At 33.8% G+C, this 17,428-nt stretch overlaps 2 protein-coding genes and 1 long non-coding RNA gene across 3 annotated transcripts in view; 2 read left to right on the top strand and 1 right to left on the bottom strand.

Moving 5' to 3' along the window:
* The first annotated feature begins 11 nt into the window (after positions 1 to 11).
* LOC144837350 (uncharacterized) lies at positions 12 to 6,058 on the top strand. Its single transcript, XM_078692419.1, has 8 exons — positions 12 to 1,053; positions 1,490 to 1,580; positions 1,723 to 1,837; positions 2,640 to 2,710; positions 2,812 to 2,869; positions 3,788 to 3,925; positions 4,337 to 4,492; positions 4,959 to 6,058. Exons 1-8 carry the CDS (start codon positions 82 to 84, stop codon positions 5,392 to 5,394), a joined length of 2,037 nt encoding a protein of 678 aa, XP_078548545.1. The 5' UTR covers positions 12 to 81; the 3' UTR covers positions 5,395 to 6,058.
* The window catches only part of LOC144837361 (uncharacterized), a 260,004-nt gene continuing 245,753 nt past the window's right edge, over positions 3,178 to 17,428 (bottom strand). The window contains exons 2-4 of the long non-coding RNA XR_013611466.1: positions 13,355 to 13,508; positions 5,642 to 5,750; positions 3,178 to 3,323 (exon numbers count right to left, since the gene is read on the bottom strand). This is a non-coding gene — a long non-coding RNA (uncharacterized LOC144837361). The remainder of the gene's footprint in view (positions 3,324 to 5,641; positions 5,751 to 13,354; positions 13,509 to 17,428) is intronic.
* On the top strand, positions 6,372 to 15,734 carry LOC144837357 (uncharacterized). Its single transcript, XM_078692427.1, has 4 exons — positions 6,372 to 6,499; positions 11,915 to 12,064; positions 12,472 to 12,530; positions 15,108 to 15,734. The coding sequence occupies exons 2-4, from the start codon at positions 11,932 to 11,934 to the stop codon at positions 15,384 to 15,386; spliced, it is 471 nt and encodes a 156-aa protein (XP_078548553.1). The 5' UTR covers positions 6,372 to 6,499; positions 11,915 to 11,931; the 3' UTR covers positions 15,387 to 15,734.

Here is a 17,428-nt window from a genome sequence, read left to right as displayed (position 1 = left end):
ATTCAGATTTTAAAGAAATTAAAACCATTATATGCTCCTGACAATGTAAATGCCAACGATTACACTTCTATTATTCTTACTATGTTAAACAAACAACTAAAAATATTTAGAAGCGCTCAACGTAAACTCTCCAAATTTGCCGCTATGGGGTCACCTGTTCAGGTCGGCCCATTTATGAGGGGCTGCCTGAAATATCGTAAACGTTCCGAAAAACCGTTTGTCTTTTTTGACAGTAGCGATGATGAACCTGAAGAAATTAATAAGTCGGGAAAAACTGTAACATCTCAGAGTGACGCGCCAGTTGAAAATAATCGTCGTAATCTGAATTCTGCTCGGAAACGACGAACGCAAAGCGTAATACACAACACATCCGATTCCGATTTTGAAACCGAGCCAAAGAAACCAAAATTAAGTAAGCAACAAAAGAATCCAGAAAAAAGCCGCCATGATATTAAGAATGAAGAAATTCTTGACGATGATGTTTTATATGCGGGAGAAACGCAACCTTTTTTTGAAAATGATATAAATGAGCAACTTGATGATTCCCTGTTAAATGACAGTCCAGTTCAAATTGTGGAGTCAGACCAGGAAACTGATGATGGTCAAGATGCAGATGGACAATCAGGACAACCTTCAGGTCATATAGACTCACAAAATGTAGACAAATCAACTGAGAATTCTGAAGATAAATCCTCCAATGATTTAAAATTAAAATCTGACAATTTTGTAGATGATGATGCAGTATTGGATCATGTAATTGAATCTATACTTGAGGATGATAAAGAACCTCATCAAAATGAAAATGAACCCAAAAAACACTTTCAGGATGGTAACGATAGTGACGTATCATCTGGATCTGGACCTATTGTGATAAGAGAGAAGCGACCAGACAATTCTCAAGGCTTTTTTGCACGCAAACGTCGAGCTGATACCGGTGCTTCCACAAGCAGAGGTCTAAGGTCAAGGCCACGTGAACAATCTCCTGAAATTCCATTACAAAGTCAACGCAGTGAAAGCCCATCTTCAAAACTAACGAATTTTGATATAGAAAAGGTTAGATATGAAAAATCTAAAAATACAGTTATAACCCCTATTCAGGGGACACTTTCCAGATGTTGTCTCCTTAAGCTTGGTTCCCACTAGCGACGCAACGCAATGACGTAACGCAACGTAAGTAATTTGACCAATCACAAGTGGATTATTCGAACAGTGGCTTGTCATTGGTCAACAAGCTTGTGTTGCGTATACGTGCTTGCATCGCGTCTCTAGTGGAAACCACGCTTTATTAGGGGCTCTACTGTGTCATTACTTTAAACCGATTAATACTTTCCTCTTACATATTATTGATATTTAAAGCTCTGTCCACACTATTACACTAGTTTAACAAAAAAAGTGTGATGTGCCCAAATACAGTACAGTAGTGACATTTTTTTTCACATTTAAGTTTGATAGTGTAGACAGAGTTTAAGTTTGTATTTATTTTTTCTAGAATGGTATTGCTTGTCCATTGTGCAATGTTCTCTTTCATCCAGACATGATTGTACAACATGCATCAGAATGTAATGGTCCTATAGAAGAAGGTAAATAAATAAGAAAAATTTAAAATCACTTATAACCAACTAAAGCAGAGAGTTACTGACAAACATTTTTATTAAATTGATATTTAAAATGATGTTTACAATAATTTTAACTGGCTTTGAATTCTGATTTTGAATACTTTAGAAACTTCAAATAAAGAGACTGAGCCTATTGAAATAACAGAAGTGTTAAATTCTGAAGATGATAACTCGACTGGCAGCCAAATGGAGCATGACCATACTGGTGGTTGGTTGTTCAGGTACGGTAGTTTAAAGATAGACACTAACTTATTGTAGTGATTGGTAATGGGTACAGTAGTTACAGAAACTAAGAGTATGGTTTTGTATCATATGATCAAAAAAAATATATGGTATGCCGGAATTTGATTATTTGGTGACACATGAATTAGGACGCTTGTAAGCTTCATACATTATTTTTATTCGTAGCCATGTCAAAAAGTCTATATAGTACACTGTTGATTCATCAGTTTCCCCTTTGATTTGTACAAAACAAACAAGCATGAATGTGCGATACTCGGGGTACAGCAAAAGAAGCTGTAATGACGTCATAAGACGGGATGTGACGTCGCATACACATCAATAACCTCACTACCAAATAGTTTATATGGCTATACGGTACCATCTTCGAGACGTCATATGGCTGCATCCGGTTTTGAAATTTAAAAATCCGGCTCTATAGCTTTGAGGACATGTCCCTGTAGTATATTCATGCGAAATCCTAGCTCAATACTACAACGAATAAGGGAGGAGTAGTACTTTACAAATCGCACTTTTTACTAAATAGTGTTGGATGGAAGAGGAGAAGATAAGAGAGTCCTAGACTTGGGTACCCCAAGTAAAAAGGCTTAAAATGGAGGCCTACTTGGGGGAAATCAATACATTTGTGAAATGAAACTGTTACTCACCGACCATGCCATGCACCACCCACCATTCTTTAGTAATTTTGAAGAACCTCGCTATGGCCTTGTCACGTAAATTCTTATTGCCCCATGTTTCCTTTAAAAACTAATTTCTCATTTTTCTTTTCGATTCCTTTTACAGTGAAGCAGTAACAACGCCAGTAGCCAAATATGGTAGCAAAAAAAAGACAATATTTAAACCTGCTGAAGAAGGTATGAGTTGTCCACCTGCTTATTAAATATATAAGTGGTTCAAATAAGCATATCATGTTTTATAATAAATTAAATCATCATTTTAATTTGTTATTTCACAGGAGATGTATATAGAATTTCTAGTAGTAGTGATGAAGATTTATTAGAAACATCAAGAAGGTACATATTATATTTGTCTTGTACTTGTCTACACTATCAAACTTTATGTGACAAAAAAATGTCCATATATGGACATGATGTCATAACACTACAATATCTGGGAATATCACTACCATACTTTTTTTTGTCAAACTAGTTTGATAGTGTAGACAGAGCTTTAGACACGTTTAACTAACTATGAGTAGTTGAATGATGAGAAATACTGTACAGTAGAACAGCCTGATTCTGTCTTTCAATGAATAAAAATATACTCCCCATTCAATAAATACAAAAGTGTTATTATATCTTTACTAGCACACCTACATTTCCAACGTAAACTTTTGTTCAATTAATCCATTGCTTCCATCTTGAATGAATGTCAAAGGTTAGACGAGAGGCTAACTAAAAACTGTAGCGCTTGGATTTTGGCTGTCGAGTAGGACAGTTATTAACCAGCCATGCGTTCCATAAAATTCTAAAAAATGTTTACAAAAAAACTGAGCATTCACTAGAGCATGATATGAAATTAACCAATCAAATTGCAAGCATAAACTGAAGTGAAGTTTACTATTACAGTCATATTAACTGAAATGAGAACAATTACAATTTATGTTCAGTTTTTAGAAAAATACCAGCACACCAATGAACTTTTACAAGTATGATAGATCAAATTTTATGAGAGTACCACAAATTGTAATATAAACTAAGATATTTGAACTTAAATCAGGTTTTATTGTGAATTTAATTTTTATTGGCATTGAATCATTCGCTGTTGAAGGGGGCACTTTCAGAATCCAATAATCCTAATGTTGAGAACAAACAGGATGATAAACTCAAAGAAATTCTGTTAAAGTAACACTTTCATACAACAGACTATATAAAACCCGCAATAAAATCAATATTTATATCTTTTTTAAAAAAGCTTATATTATTTTGTAGAACATCGCACGACAACATCAGCAGTGGTCCAGACCATATTGATCAAGTTGTGTCTGATATGGTTGGTAGAAAACAGATGTCAATAAGTGCGCCAAAAGCAACTAAAAGACAAAAAACTAAACAACAATCAAAGAACAGGTAACCAGTAGACATCCATACTAGATTGTTCAGTAATTTAGGCAAATTACCAAGGATACAAAGTCATTTCATTCGCTTTCCTCAACAGTGGTAACCCTTTTCACAAGATGATCTACACAAAGTCATAAACGTTTTGGAAGTGGAGTTATATTTTAATTAAAAACAATCTTGGCATCTTACAGGATTTAAAACCAAGACCCTGGGATTGGTAACCAACCATCTTAATCCAATCAACAATCAAAACCAATTACTCAATTCGGTGTCTAGGATTGCTAAACAACTCTCTGGTTATTCCTTATGTGCAGTAAATAGACTCAGTGGCTGTCCACTGTATACACTGTCTGTAAGTTCCTTAGGTGAGCATATTTTTGAGGTTGTAGTGTCTGAATAAATCTATTTCTCACCACATAGGGTCAAAGAAGAAGCCATGGAAACTTGTTTTATGTGCAAGAAGCTTGTACCAAAATCTGAGTACCCTGAACATGTGAACGCAGAACTTGAAAAGCAGAACATGGAAGAAAGCTTACACGTTGAAAGTCAGCGACCGTCTACTTCTATAGGTGAAAGGTATTATGTTTACAGTATGACACAGTTCTGTAGATAAGTTAATTAGTTATTGTCATGACCACAAACATAGGTGAACATGAATACGCCACACAATGTTATACATAAAAGTACCACACATACCTACTGTAACTTTAGGCACTAAAGCTCTGTCTACACTATAAAACTTTATGTGACCAAAAAATGTGATGTACCCATATATGGACATGATGATGTCATATAACTATCATATTTAGGCATATCACCACCATATTTGGGTACATCACACCTTTTTTTTGTCAAACTAGTTTGATAGTGTAGACAGAGAATACATGTTAGTACTCAACTTCAATCCTAAATATTCCCCTCTAAAGTCCTTTAGCGCCCTAAGCTAAGGGCATGTGGTACTATTAAGTGGTGTTTAGGGGGCAGGAAATTTGTTGTTTTTTTTTCCATTTTTTAAAAATGACTGATGTATTTCTTCATGAAGGGTAAGAAAAACTGCTAAAAGAAGTACAAGAAAAAAAGAAAAAATAGAAGACGAAGAAGAAATGGAAGAGGGCGATCTTGATGATCTCATTGAGTTCAGTCACAAAAAAACCCAGGAGGACGACGACGGAGATTATGATGTTGAAGATGATGTTGAAATAGATGAGTACAGCGACAACGAGGATACGCCAACAGGTGGAGAATTTGACGTTAGCGATTCTCCGATCAAAGCTTTCCGTAACATCAAAAACATGCCTTCTGGTTTCATAGATTATAACAATCAGTTTAACAACAAACCAAAGAGGGGAGGACAGGTTAATGAAAAATCATATTTCCCGACGACATCAAAACCACAGTCTAGAGGTCGGAGGAAAAGAGGTGGAAGAGGGAGAGGTGGAAGAGGGAGGGGTGGTGGACGGTTCCGCAAGAAAAAATAAGTGATGCTTTTGTTATGGTACTGTATTTCCTTACTGTATCGCATGAAACAGTGAAAAGGTGTATAGAAAAGTCTGCCTGTGGAATCTGAACATGCCATTTTTTTGCTTTTAGGACATTTTTTTTATTGAAATCCTACTAGGAAATGGTTTAAATACACATTGCTTTAAAATATAAAACATTTAGATGTAATAAATAAGTTTACATTGCAGTATTATGTTGATTATGATAATGTATTGAAACATTTACCTCAATGCCTTCATGATGATGGTGCTATCCACTACATGATAGGATTGTCGTAGTCTGCCATTGTCCATTGGAGCTTGACTGACTTTCCTTATCTCCATTTAGATTATCTCTGATAAATTGAAAAAAAAAATACATAAAGGAATATGTAAAACAGATGAAGATAAAGATGATGATTAAATAAAATAACGATGATTAAAGACGCAGAGAACATTTTAACATTTTTAATTTTAATTGGGCCTATAGTATGATCGAATTGATTATGTCATTGTAGGAAAAAATTGAAGGAAAAAATTGAAAGAAAAAATTTCAAAATTTAAAATTTTTTAAATTGTGTTAAAAAGTCTTTGTTAAGCTCTGTCTACACTATCAAACTTGATGTGACAATGTAAAATGTGATGTGCCTATATATGGACATGATGATATCATATCACTACCATATTTGGGCACATCACACTTTTTTTGTAAAACTAGGTTGATAGTGTAGACAGAGCTTTAAACTTGTTCAATTAGTAAAATGTTTATAAATTACAAATAAATTTATATTGTAACCAAAACGAAAGTGTGCTTTAATGTATGCGTCTTTTGAAGACGTCGAATTGATATACCGTAATTATATACCTTCAACATTTTTTTTTCAACCCGTTATCATTCCGTCAGTACGGGTCGCCCTCGACGTCGTATTGAATATTGTGACGTCACACATTAATATTTCAATCTACCAAGAGTAAGCCGGTCGAACGCATCGATGCAGTATGCAAGGTACGCCTGCCATGATCACTTGAATATACGCGAACTCAACCATACCTATTGATAATATGAATGGGCTTTCACATTTACCGTCTTTGATTTGGAAATCTGGTAAGTAGACCTACTGAACTAATTTTGATTAAATATAGTTCGACCAATTCGATCACTTATAGACGCGCGCGTGTAATGTGTTGGCCTATAAATGTATTGATATAATAAATCATGGACTTATTTAATAATGGAAAGTTTTTTAATTCTAGTCAAAATAAAACCAATCGCTGTGATCGCAATCATCGTAATATACTTATGTTTGAGTTATCCGAGGATTACATTAATTGACTTGTATATTTGCATTTATTATACATAAATAGGTCGATATATTTTAGGAAGAAAACGGGGTACACGTTGTAGATTGGTAAAATGGTTATTTCTGTAACTATATCCGTTTAACTTAATTAAAGTTAATACATGCCGGCCTACACAATTGTTATGTGAAAACAGAGACCTCGAAATGAAACCCTACTAAAACTGCACATTGGTTACTGGGTTTCCATTTCAGATAAATCTCCTACATAGACCGTCCACTAAATGTTCTGAATGATATCAGTAATGTGCTAATTTTATGTATTAACACTCATTCTTGGCAGTGGAAATTGTACAAAAAAACAGTTATATACCATCGCTACCTATTCTATTTATAAAATAAAAATATATAATGAATTAAAAAAAACCGTTTTGTCAAAATCCATGGGTGGTCTTTAAATCTAATGTAGTTAATATGACTGCCGTAGGTTTGATTTAAATGTGTTTTATTATATTTATTTTACCATACAATGTAGCATAATTATATTGCATGAATTAATTTTAAATATATTCAGTTTATGTTACACAACAAAAGTGAAAAAAAATCTGCAATGCAAATGGTGCTAGTTTTTTTAAAAACAAACAAATGAAAATGTGTAAACTATTTTAAAACGGGATAGATGATAATGATGATCCTGTGTATAGCAAAATATAAGAAAATTAATGAAAAAGGGAGTAATATACAGAATTCATATATGTAAAAATGTTACTTATGTTAAATAATACGATTTTATGTAATATGAAATAATATGAATGTGAATAAAAGTGGTGTTTGCGCCACAAAAGAGAAAAAAAACAAACTATAGACACTTTTACCCGAATATACAGGATAGAAATATGCCTTGAGCCTCGCCTTTTCCGCCTCATAAGCACGTTTTAGTTAAGCTTATGCTGTAATACCAGCCAATAAAAGTAAATTTTGTTCGACAAATGATCAATAACCAATATTATACGAATATGATTTATCAAGTACTTATATCGCCTGGGACGGGACGACGCTAGATAAACATTCTGTATGCAAACAATTTGGAAGTTTGGAAATGATAGGAGGCCTTGTTAAATATGGCCTATTACACTCTTTTAAATTAAGAAGAGTTTATACTATAAAAATCAGACATTTTCTAATTAATTTCGACTATTAAATTTCTATCTAATTAATCAAATTGGAAAAAACTAATTGGTGAGAATGTCTGTGGTCTTATTTAATATTACTACCTTGTTGGCAATTAAGATACGTTTATTTAGGGCCTGCAATTATACGATTTGCCTTTTTATATTGCGTGGAATTGGAGTGGGGAGAGTGGGGGTATCTTGTGGTTAGATTAATAGTGTAACAGACTATCTTTCATAATGAACTAAAAGAAAACTATTTGTGATTGAGTAGGCCCTAAGGGCGGTCTTATATAACGTATACATATGAGTTAATATGTTATACACCCAAAGGCAAATTACTGAAAAATTACAATGTTGTCGGTATCAGTGGCTGGATGTCAATGGAGATACAAATAAAATAAGCAAAAAAACAAAATCAACGCTAGAAAAAATAGCAGAGCTTTCGGGCAAGACTAGCCCTTCATCAGTGCGAAATGAAATAAAAACGATAACAGCGAGAAAAAATAGCACAGCTTACGAGCAACACTAGCCCTTCATCAGTGCGAAATCAAAACGATAAAAGCGAGAAAAAATAGCAGAGCTTTCGGGCAACACTAGCCCTTCATCAGTACGAAATCAAATAAAAACGATAACATCGAGAAGAAATAGCAGAGATTTCGGGCAACACTAGCCCTTCATCATCGCAATATACAATATACAATATCATCTATATACAACTATGCAAACGTCGGAATATTTACTATTTGTAGGTTTTAATATCGTCAAGAGAGCTGTACAAAAATAGAATATTAGAAAGTGCGTATTTGCTCGCTATTCACAAACGTATATCGTGTGTGTATATAAACCCACGTCACTAATGGGTAGAAGTATTTGAATTTACTGTTAAAGCATCAGAACAAACCAAATTGGACACAAACTACCTATTACTGTTCTATTTTGACATTTCGAGAAACACTATTTTATTACGTGGTGAATTAGGCCTAATGTTCTGCAAAAGACATCACGGTAATGAAGCGAAATAAAGTCATATTTATAGCAAAGTGACGATGCAATAGCAATACATCGAGAATCGTGTTGATTTAAGATATCGTAACCAGACATCATCACAATATAATATTAGTAAATGACGGCAAGAATATGATTATTAGGTAACCAGACAATTCTACATTTCATCAAACATTGTCTGCGAGAGTCTACGTTATTAGGCCTATATATAGGTAGAGATCGTCTCAATTTGTATCATCAACATTTAAAGCTTTGTCTATACTATCAAACTTTATATGACACAAGAATATGATGTGCCCATATATGGACATGATAATGTCATATCACTACCATAGTTGTGTATATCACTTCCATATTTGGAAACATCACAATTTGTTGTCACAAAAGGCAAAAATAAAAAGGCGCACCAGTGCAGATTTTATATAGACCAACACAAATTAATATTATTGTATTGACGTCACTCATCAGACACTCAATACTAATTGTAAACTAAATTTGATTTATTTAATGGGTTGATATTATTGTTAACAATTATCCCATTTAGTGAACCTAATTACTAAGTCATCTGTGTGATTTCACTACAAAGCCCACGTTCGCTATAAACACGCTACGATTGCAATAGGCCTATATGTAAAGATAGGACATATCGTGCGCATGATGCATATTCGCATTGCACACGCATCGACTTTAGATTCGTCACGTCAGAAACTGAAACTGTCCTATCCTATCCTACCCTTCTAAATTATCGTGAGATCTCGACTTAGATTTGAACCAATGACACTTGAAAGCAAGGCTTAGATTCGGTCTTCTCAAAGAACAGATTCTAAATAAACTTAGATCTAAGTATATATATTTATTATTTTTTCTTAATTTAACATTATTTACTGAAATTCTCATGTAATTTATTTTTTTTTAGGCTTTTGTTTTATTTAACTTTACTTTTATTGTTGTATTTTGTGTATTGTATCTGTTTTGAGGTTTTCAAATGATCAGCAATTGCTGGATGCATCACCCTCATTTTATGGTTCACATAAAATAAATAAATAAAATAAATAAGAATTGCTAAAGGCCCTGTTCTAAAAACTATTTTAATGAACTTCTAAGGAGCAGCCTAATTAACTGATGTGTTTTAATTTAACACTGTGAAGGTTCATTACTTCAGCTCAAACACTTGCAATAAAGACTATACAGTACTGTATTAAATTGTAATATTAAGTTATAGTAGGTATACTCTTTTTCACTCAAATTTAATCTAGCCAGCAACGCAATATCTCTGTTATTAGACTACTTGAATACCGGACCTGTCTAGTATTGATTTTACATGGCGTTCGTGTTTAGGGTTTCACTTGAGTTATGTCACTAGTGCTTTACCTTTATTAATGAAAGTCCAATTATATCGCACAGCTAGCTGTATAACGTTCACCACCTAAGTATGATGCATGCTGTTGAATATCAGAGTGGGTGTAATGCATAATGTGACTCGTGAATGTGCTTTCTGAACCAAACTTAAAGATAGATCATTCAATTCAGTTATTGCCAGAGTTTTGTTAGAACGTTAAGCTCTGTCCATACTATCAAACGTTATGCGACCAAAAAAAATTGTAGTGATGTGCCCATGGACACGGATGGCATCATATCACTACCATATTTGGGCACATCACACTTTTTTTTGTCAAACTATACTTTAAAAGTGTAGACAGAGCTTAGGAGCTTTGGTCATTATTTGGAATCACTTGGATTAATATCAAGCAACAAGACAAAAAACAGCTGAAAGAGATTTTAGCGAGATGGTATTAAAACAAATTGAGGAAGACATTTTCGAATATCAAGATGTTAGATTTAACAATGGTGAGGATGACTCTTCCCCGATACCACGATTATAATGATAATAATCATGATATAATAATGGATGAATGAACAAGAAAAAAATGAATGTACATCAGTACAGATTTTATAGATCTACACAAATTAATATTTTGGTGAGATGGTATTAAAACAAATTCGAGGAATAAGACATTTTCGAATATCAAGATACAGTATATGCCTACAATTTCCTCTGTTAATTGCAGTAACTCTGCAACATGTCAACCACCAATCCAACATACACACAGTCTTTAAGGTGAAACATTAATCCGCAGTTTGAATAATGCATTGTTTTTAAACACGGAGGGTTGTAACATTTTATTACTGTGAATTAAGAACACAGTTTTATAGCTCATAGGCCTACAAATTCATGTTCACGATTTTCAGAAGCGATTAAGATTATAATTACGGATAATGCGCCATAAAAATGCAAAACAACATAGTGTATATACAGTTTTAATAGATTTAATCAGGACCAACAGAAAGCAATATCATAATTACTTTATACCTAATGATGTAAACAGAACAATTCTGTTAATTATTCTTTGTTTAAAGCAAATTAGTGGAGAATAAAAACAGTTTATCGCAGAAACATGGCAAATCACTCAAATCATTATTTATTACTTTAACCGTTATGTAAACAATGTGATATGTGTAAGTATAATATACAGATCAGAGCAACCAAAATACAGGCCTATGATTAGTACCAATATGTCCTGTTGGTTGCAGTGCGTCTGTCTATTGTGAACAAACAATGAAGGAAAGTGAAACGAAAGTAAAAAGACCACAAGAATACCAACAGAAAACTGGATAAACAAATAAAAAAAAGATTGAAATAAAAAAAATGTAGACTATAGCACAATAACAAACCATCCTGCCAAAAACAGAAAAAAATATTGAAGCAAATCGTGGAAAGCGTAATGTCGGAATGACGGAAAGCATTCATAGATATTGGGAACAAACTTTGACTGCTCATACCGTAGCATTAGACCGTTGCAGACATGTTTTTACTGTTAATAATCCCTATAGCTAACAAGATAATTACTGTAGGCCAATTTGATTGATGGTATTTTTACCGTGTAATATTATTATTACGGAACCAATAGCTCATTAATACTCCAGTAATACATGCAAAGTAATCATAATAACTATTATCTTAAATATTATGTATTAATATTGCAGGTTTCAAAGGTTACTAAATGCTGATGGCAATGACGGCCTCAGTAACCCGGATGCTGAATAATCAAGTACGGGTTGTCAGCTACATGGCTCTTGTATACCTATTAGCATCGTATGTAAATTGTCTTCCCACATCTCCACGTCCAACGACAGGCAAGTTATACAATCAACATGTATATTTAATTTTTGTAATATAGCATTATGATTCTTATGGTTAATTTGATGATAATCGATAAACGATATACCAACTCTATTAAGAAATTACCTATAAGAATATAAGATAACTATGAAATGTTGTGTTTTTCGATGACATGTTATACACACTTTATTTGTGTACTAGAGAGAACCTAAGAACTTTGCAGAATTGTAGTATGATACAATTTAATATGTAAGCCCCAGTTATGGTCACCGTGCATTAATTTTCTCTCTCATGTCGGGGATCATATTACATATTGCAATCACAGCATATATCGTAAATGCATTTCATATTCCATGCAGAGATTAATATTGAAAACAAATATTGTAATTCCTCAATCATGTTTATCGTTTACTTTTAATAGAGGATGAAGCCGGATCATCGCCGGATTATACAACAGTCTATGACACAACTGAATATCAGGTAAATTGTGTAGGCCTACCATTACGAATAAAGATCAATCTTAAAAATCGGCGATTCCAATATTTATTAAAATAGCTTGTTTTGCTTACAGGTAATATGTTGCCGTTTACGTTTTGTATTGCGACGTGACGTTCATGTCAGGGATCCAGCATAGGAGCTAAATATTTCAAAAATGATAGAAACGATCCGTCGGGTTGCAGAAAAATAAAAATAGTCATTATTTATTTATTTTTTAAATTAGGGGAGGGGCCTAAATCCGCGCCTGCATGTTTGAGGTGCATATTATGATTACGGCGCTCATTTAAAGAACGGTATTAAAACATGCATTTGAAAGAAGGCCTAGGATCAGGGGATGAATATATTATGATTTGATCTATAATACATAACCCAGCAAAGTGTCTCCTTAATAGAGGTATCCCAAATGAGTGTGGTTCATCTGTATCAAAATCATTTAACAGTTCTCTGTCCAATCATAGAGATATTAGTGAATTATAATTACATAATGGTCCCGATCATCTAGGAGAAAGTTTGATCTCTCAATCATCAGCTAACAGCCTAGCTGTTAATAAGAAGCTTACTATCCTACTTAGCATGCCTAAGGTAACATGTATTAGTACAGCTTTGAGCGAACCAGCCACTTAGTATTGACAACATGTCAGTCCGATATTTTTGTATCACGAATTTGTTTTGTTTGCAAATAATGATGTTCGGCGCAATTAAATCGATATTTGCCGCGATATCATCTAACAAACGAGTGGCATACACATGTTGCCAACATACATTACATTTAACCATTATACCACATGTGCACTTTAAATATTTACCTTAGGCCTATAATCCAACGTATAGTTTGTCGTGGTTGTCGACGATTTACACGGCAGTACGTTCCTTAATTAGAATATCTAGGCCTACTGATTCTTCACTGGTAAGCTAGGCCTACCGATACACATTGTGTGCAGTTTACACAGAAACACACACCTGAGTAATATGTTAATTATCATCACCACCGTTAAACGACATTCCTAAGCCTAATTATTGCAACCAATGTCGTTTACATTAGCAGAATTAGTGTAAAAGCGTTAATACTTTATCCACTTTAAAAATGTTACCACTGAAATGCAAGCTGAATCAGACGGTAACAAAATGGAAATTGTACATTAGAACAGATAATGCAGAAAAACGGCATCTCATTTTACCAATACTTGTGACGTAATTGTAGTATGAATCGTGCATACTATAATCCCATACTGGAAAACAATCTCTGTATAGGCCTAGGGTATGGTAAATTTGAACAGAATAATACCGTACACGGATTTTGTCGTAACTATAGCCGTAATTACTTGTAAATTAAAGTTTGAAACCAAGTTTTCGAGTAATTATACCTTTTAAATTATTATATTAATATATCGACAAAATGACAAATTCAAGAGCTCGAATATGTTTATTAATTATGGGCAATTTCCATACAATTTTTACGTTTTATTAATGAGCTATCTTGCCAATGCAATGAATAAATTGTTGTTTGATTTGAATATTTAGACCTGCGATCAGACATGTTAAGATATTTGCAATATTTATGTTAATCTTTTTTTTAGTAGATATGTGCGACTGTTTAGCTAGAGGTTTCTAGTCAAATCCTTGGCCGATGTGCATTTAAAAAAATAATAATAATGCACGGCAGGAAAAAAAACATATCGTAATAGGACTGGCAGGAAGTTAACTAATAATCGTGCGGCTTTGGTGCGTGTCATAGTTTAATTACAACCTCATCTATCAACGTGAATTTATTTCTGAGATTCGTCTGCCAACAAGAAATGACAACTCACACCCACGCCGACTTATACACCGCCGTCTCTACATCAATATAACTCATTATTTAACACATATATTTATATAAATATACTATTACAAAAAATACTAACTAGTACGCCATGGTGACGACAACATCATACAGCTGCCGTGAAAATGACTAAAATGCAAAACTAAAGCTTGGTTCCCACTAGGACGCAACGCAGGGACGTAAGCCGCAACACACGCGAATTGATCAAAATCGATTGATTATTCGAACTGTCGATTGTGATTGGTCAATTCGCTTGTGTTGCGGCTTACGTCCTTGGGTTGCGTCCTAGTGAGAACCAAGCTTTAAATAATAGGCTGTTTGGGAGAAACTTTTCAATTTTGCATAAATATGCAAATTAGCTATTTTGATTTAGAACTTAGCTTAATGGATTTAATAAAACTTTGCCTAATTAAGTTTAAATGTCATCCTATATTGAAGAGGAGTGAAGAAGACTGGTGTAAACTAACATGTTCTACCCATCTCGCGGTCTCTTTACCGCCCGCAACTCCTACGGCATGTCCAGGTGCAAATAGCGCCCAAATTACACCAGCCTTTAAAGCTCTGCCTACACTATCCAACAAAATGTGATGTGCCCATATATGGACATAATGACGTCATTCCACTACCATATTTGGGCATCACACTTTTGTTGTCAAAGTAGTTTGATAGTGTAGACAGCGCTTAAGCCTATTAAATATGCATGTTAAACCAAACAAATATTTATTTTTTCTCAATAGGACGATGAAGATATATTAACAACAACAACAACGGACGACATGGATTACAATACAACAACTGAAATAAAGACGGAAGAAACAACTACAAAACGCTCTCGCTTTATTACGCCATTGCTATTCACAGACTGGACGCTTCTTGTTATTCTAGCCGGAGTGGAAGTTCTTGCCTATCTTTTTAGTTTAACTATTATTTACCTTTTGAAACATTCCGGGAAGAATTCTGCACTTCCCATTGGAAGAAGGAAACCATTGTATAGGACAATCTCATGGAAATTTTGATAAAAGGCTCTTTTAAAGAATCATGGAATTATTGCAGAAATGGTATATGAAGGATAACAATGTTGTCGAACCGAAAAAAGAGAGATATTGCATCAACCGTCGGCAGGACCGACAGAACAACAGAATAGCTTTACTGAAATGTTTTTATAGCTCGTAGTCACGTCATGGACGTAAGCTACGAATGCAACCAGAAAAGATCATAGTCATGCTTTGAATATTAATAAACGAATAATGTACTCATTAATGATGTGCGGTAATGGAGATATAATTAACGATTGCTTAAACTGTAAAACATGTACATTGTGAACAAAATTAAAAAGGCAAACAGACAACTTTACATAATGCAAATTTTGAATAATCATTTTATTTATTACGATCAAAGGAAGGCCGATAAACCCACGCTTGGAACATAAATCTTGAAAAACGTCATTAACGTTATTGTCTTGTCGGTCGGCCAGACAGTCGTTCATCTTATACAACATTTGGTTGTAGCGTCGGCGTGATGAGGCATCGTAAAGTTCGGTTCCCACGGACGCTACGCGAGGACGTAAGCGTAATTTGACCAATCACGACGCGATGGATCATCTGAACTGTCGCTTATGATTGGTCGACTCATTGCGTTGCGCCTTGCTTCTGTGTGCGTCCAAGCATGGACCTATGATTATAGGTCCATGGTGAGAACCAAGCTATAATATTCTGTTTAAATTTATATAAACACCGTACATACAAATTATGAACAGACAATTGGAAAGTTACAAATTTACCGGTACTTCTTTTACAGTGCAATTTACGTATTGTTTATAATGTAAATACTAAAATCTTGAAAAAAATTAGGAAGCAACATAGATATACTGTTTATTAGGATAATGATAACATCATATTTCCCTTAGATCAAAATCTCTTTTTAAATGGGGCCGGGTGTTCAATTGTAACAAAATCACTTTAAATAAAGAATTTTCTATTTATCTGAGAAATGTGGTCTATAATATTGTAGAGAATCTTTAATTAGAGAAGAACTTGTTTTAGGTCTACTATGACGATTTTAAATTACTTTACTTTTTGTTCATTATAAGGATTTTATATGAACATTATAACTGGAGCAAGCTCTACCGATTAAACCTATGTGGCAACGAATGATATTGACCCAAGAACAAATACATTTTTCTAATGACGTAAAAGAATACAATAAAAATACTAATAACAAATGTGAAGGTATGAAATTTAAACCCTGACCTTAGAATAAATGAGCTTTATCATCCGGAAATTATAAAAATTATAGCCAAGGCGGTTAGTGGCTTTACATGTTTGGTACGAACACATTTATGATGACGTATTATGCAATTAACTTTTATTATTATTGATGCATGGTTATATAACGAACGTTTTTTTGTTGTAAAACTGCCGTAATTTAAATGTCATTTGTGTGGGGGAATTAAGGCAATCGGCATAATAAAATCTATCGTATTTGACAGTATTTTAATTGCATTTGTACTCTTTTCGATTCAGGTCTTCGTTTGCATTTTAAACAAATCGAAATATATTACGTTGTTTCTAACTCGGATAGAAATATGATTTAGATATGGTTAAATTCGTTCTACCTACGTTTGAACAGTGCAAATCGAGTTGGTTGTATCTGGGATATGCGTATGATTTTGGATACGGTTAAATTCGTTCTACCTACGTTTGAACAGTGCAAATCGAATTACGTGTCGTGTCTGATTAATTAATAATACAATTTATTAATGAATGTTTGTTTTGTTTTATCTGATTCCTAATGAATTAGGCCAAGAGAAAGGTATTTGGAAAGCGAGAGTAATATAATCGAGAGGAAACGTTTTTTTTATAGGCCGTAACTTTATCTGATCTTTAATGAATTAGCCCAAGAAATGGATTTGAAAGCGAGAGACGTAAATTCATAAAATAAGTACTATGCACTTGTAATTATAACCTATCGAATTCAGGTTAGGTTTCCGGAAGAATTAAGACAAGTTTTACTGGTACGTGTTGTAGTGTTCTGTTTCTACGGAATCAACATGGTCTGT

Source organism: Antedon bifida, chromosome 3 (assembly GCF_963402885.1).
Source record: "Antedon bifida chromosome 3, ecAntBifi1.1, whole genome shotgun sequence".
NCBI lineage: Eukaryota > Metazoa > Echinodermata > Crinoidea > Comatulida > Antedonidae > Antedon > Antedon bifida.
The sequence above is the reverse complement of the archived record's forward strand: the minus strand, read 5'-3'. Positions and strand labels throughout refer to the sequence as shown.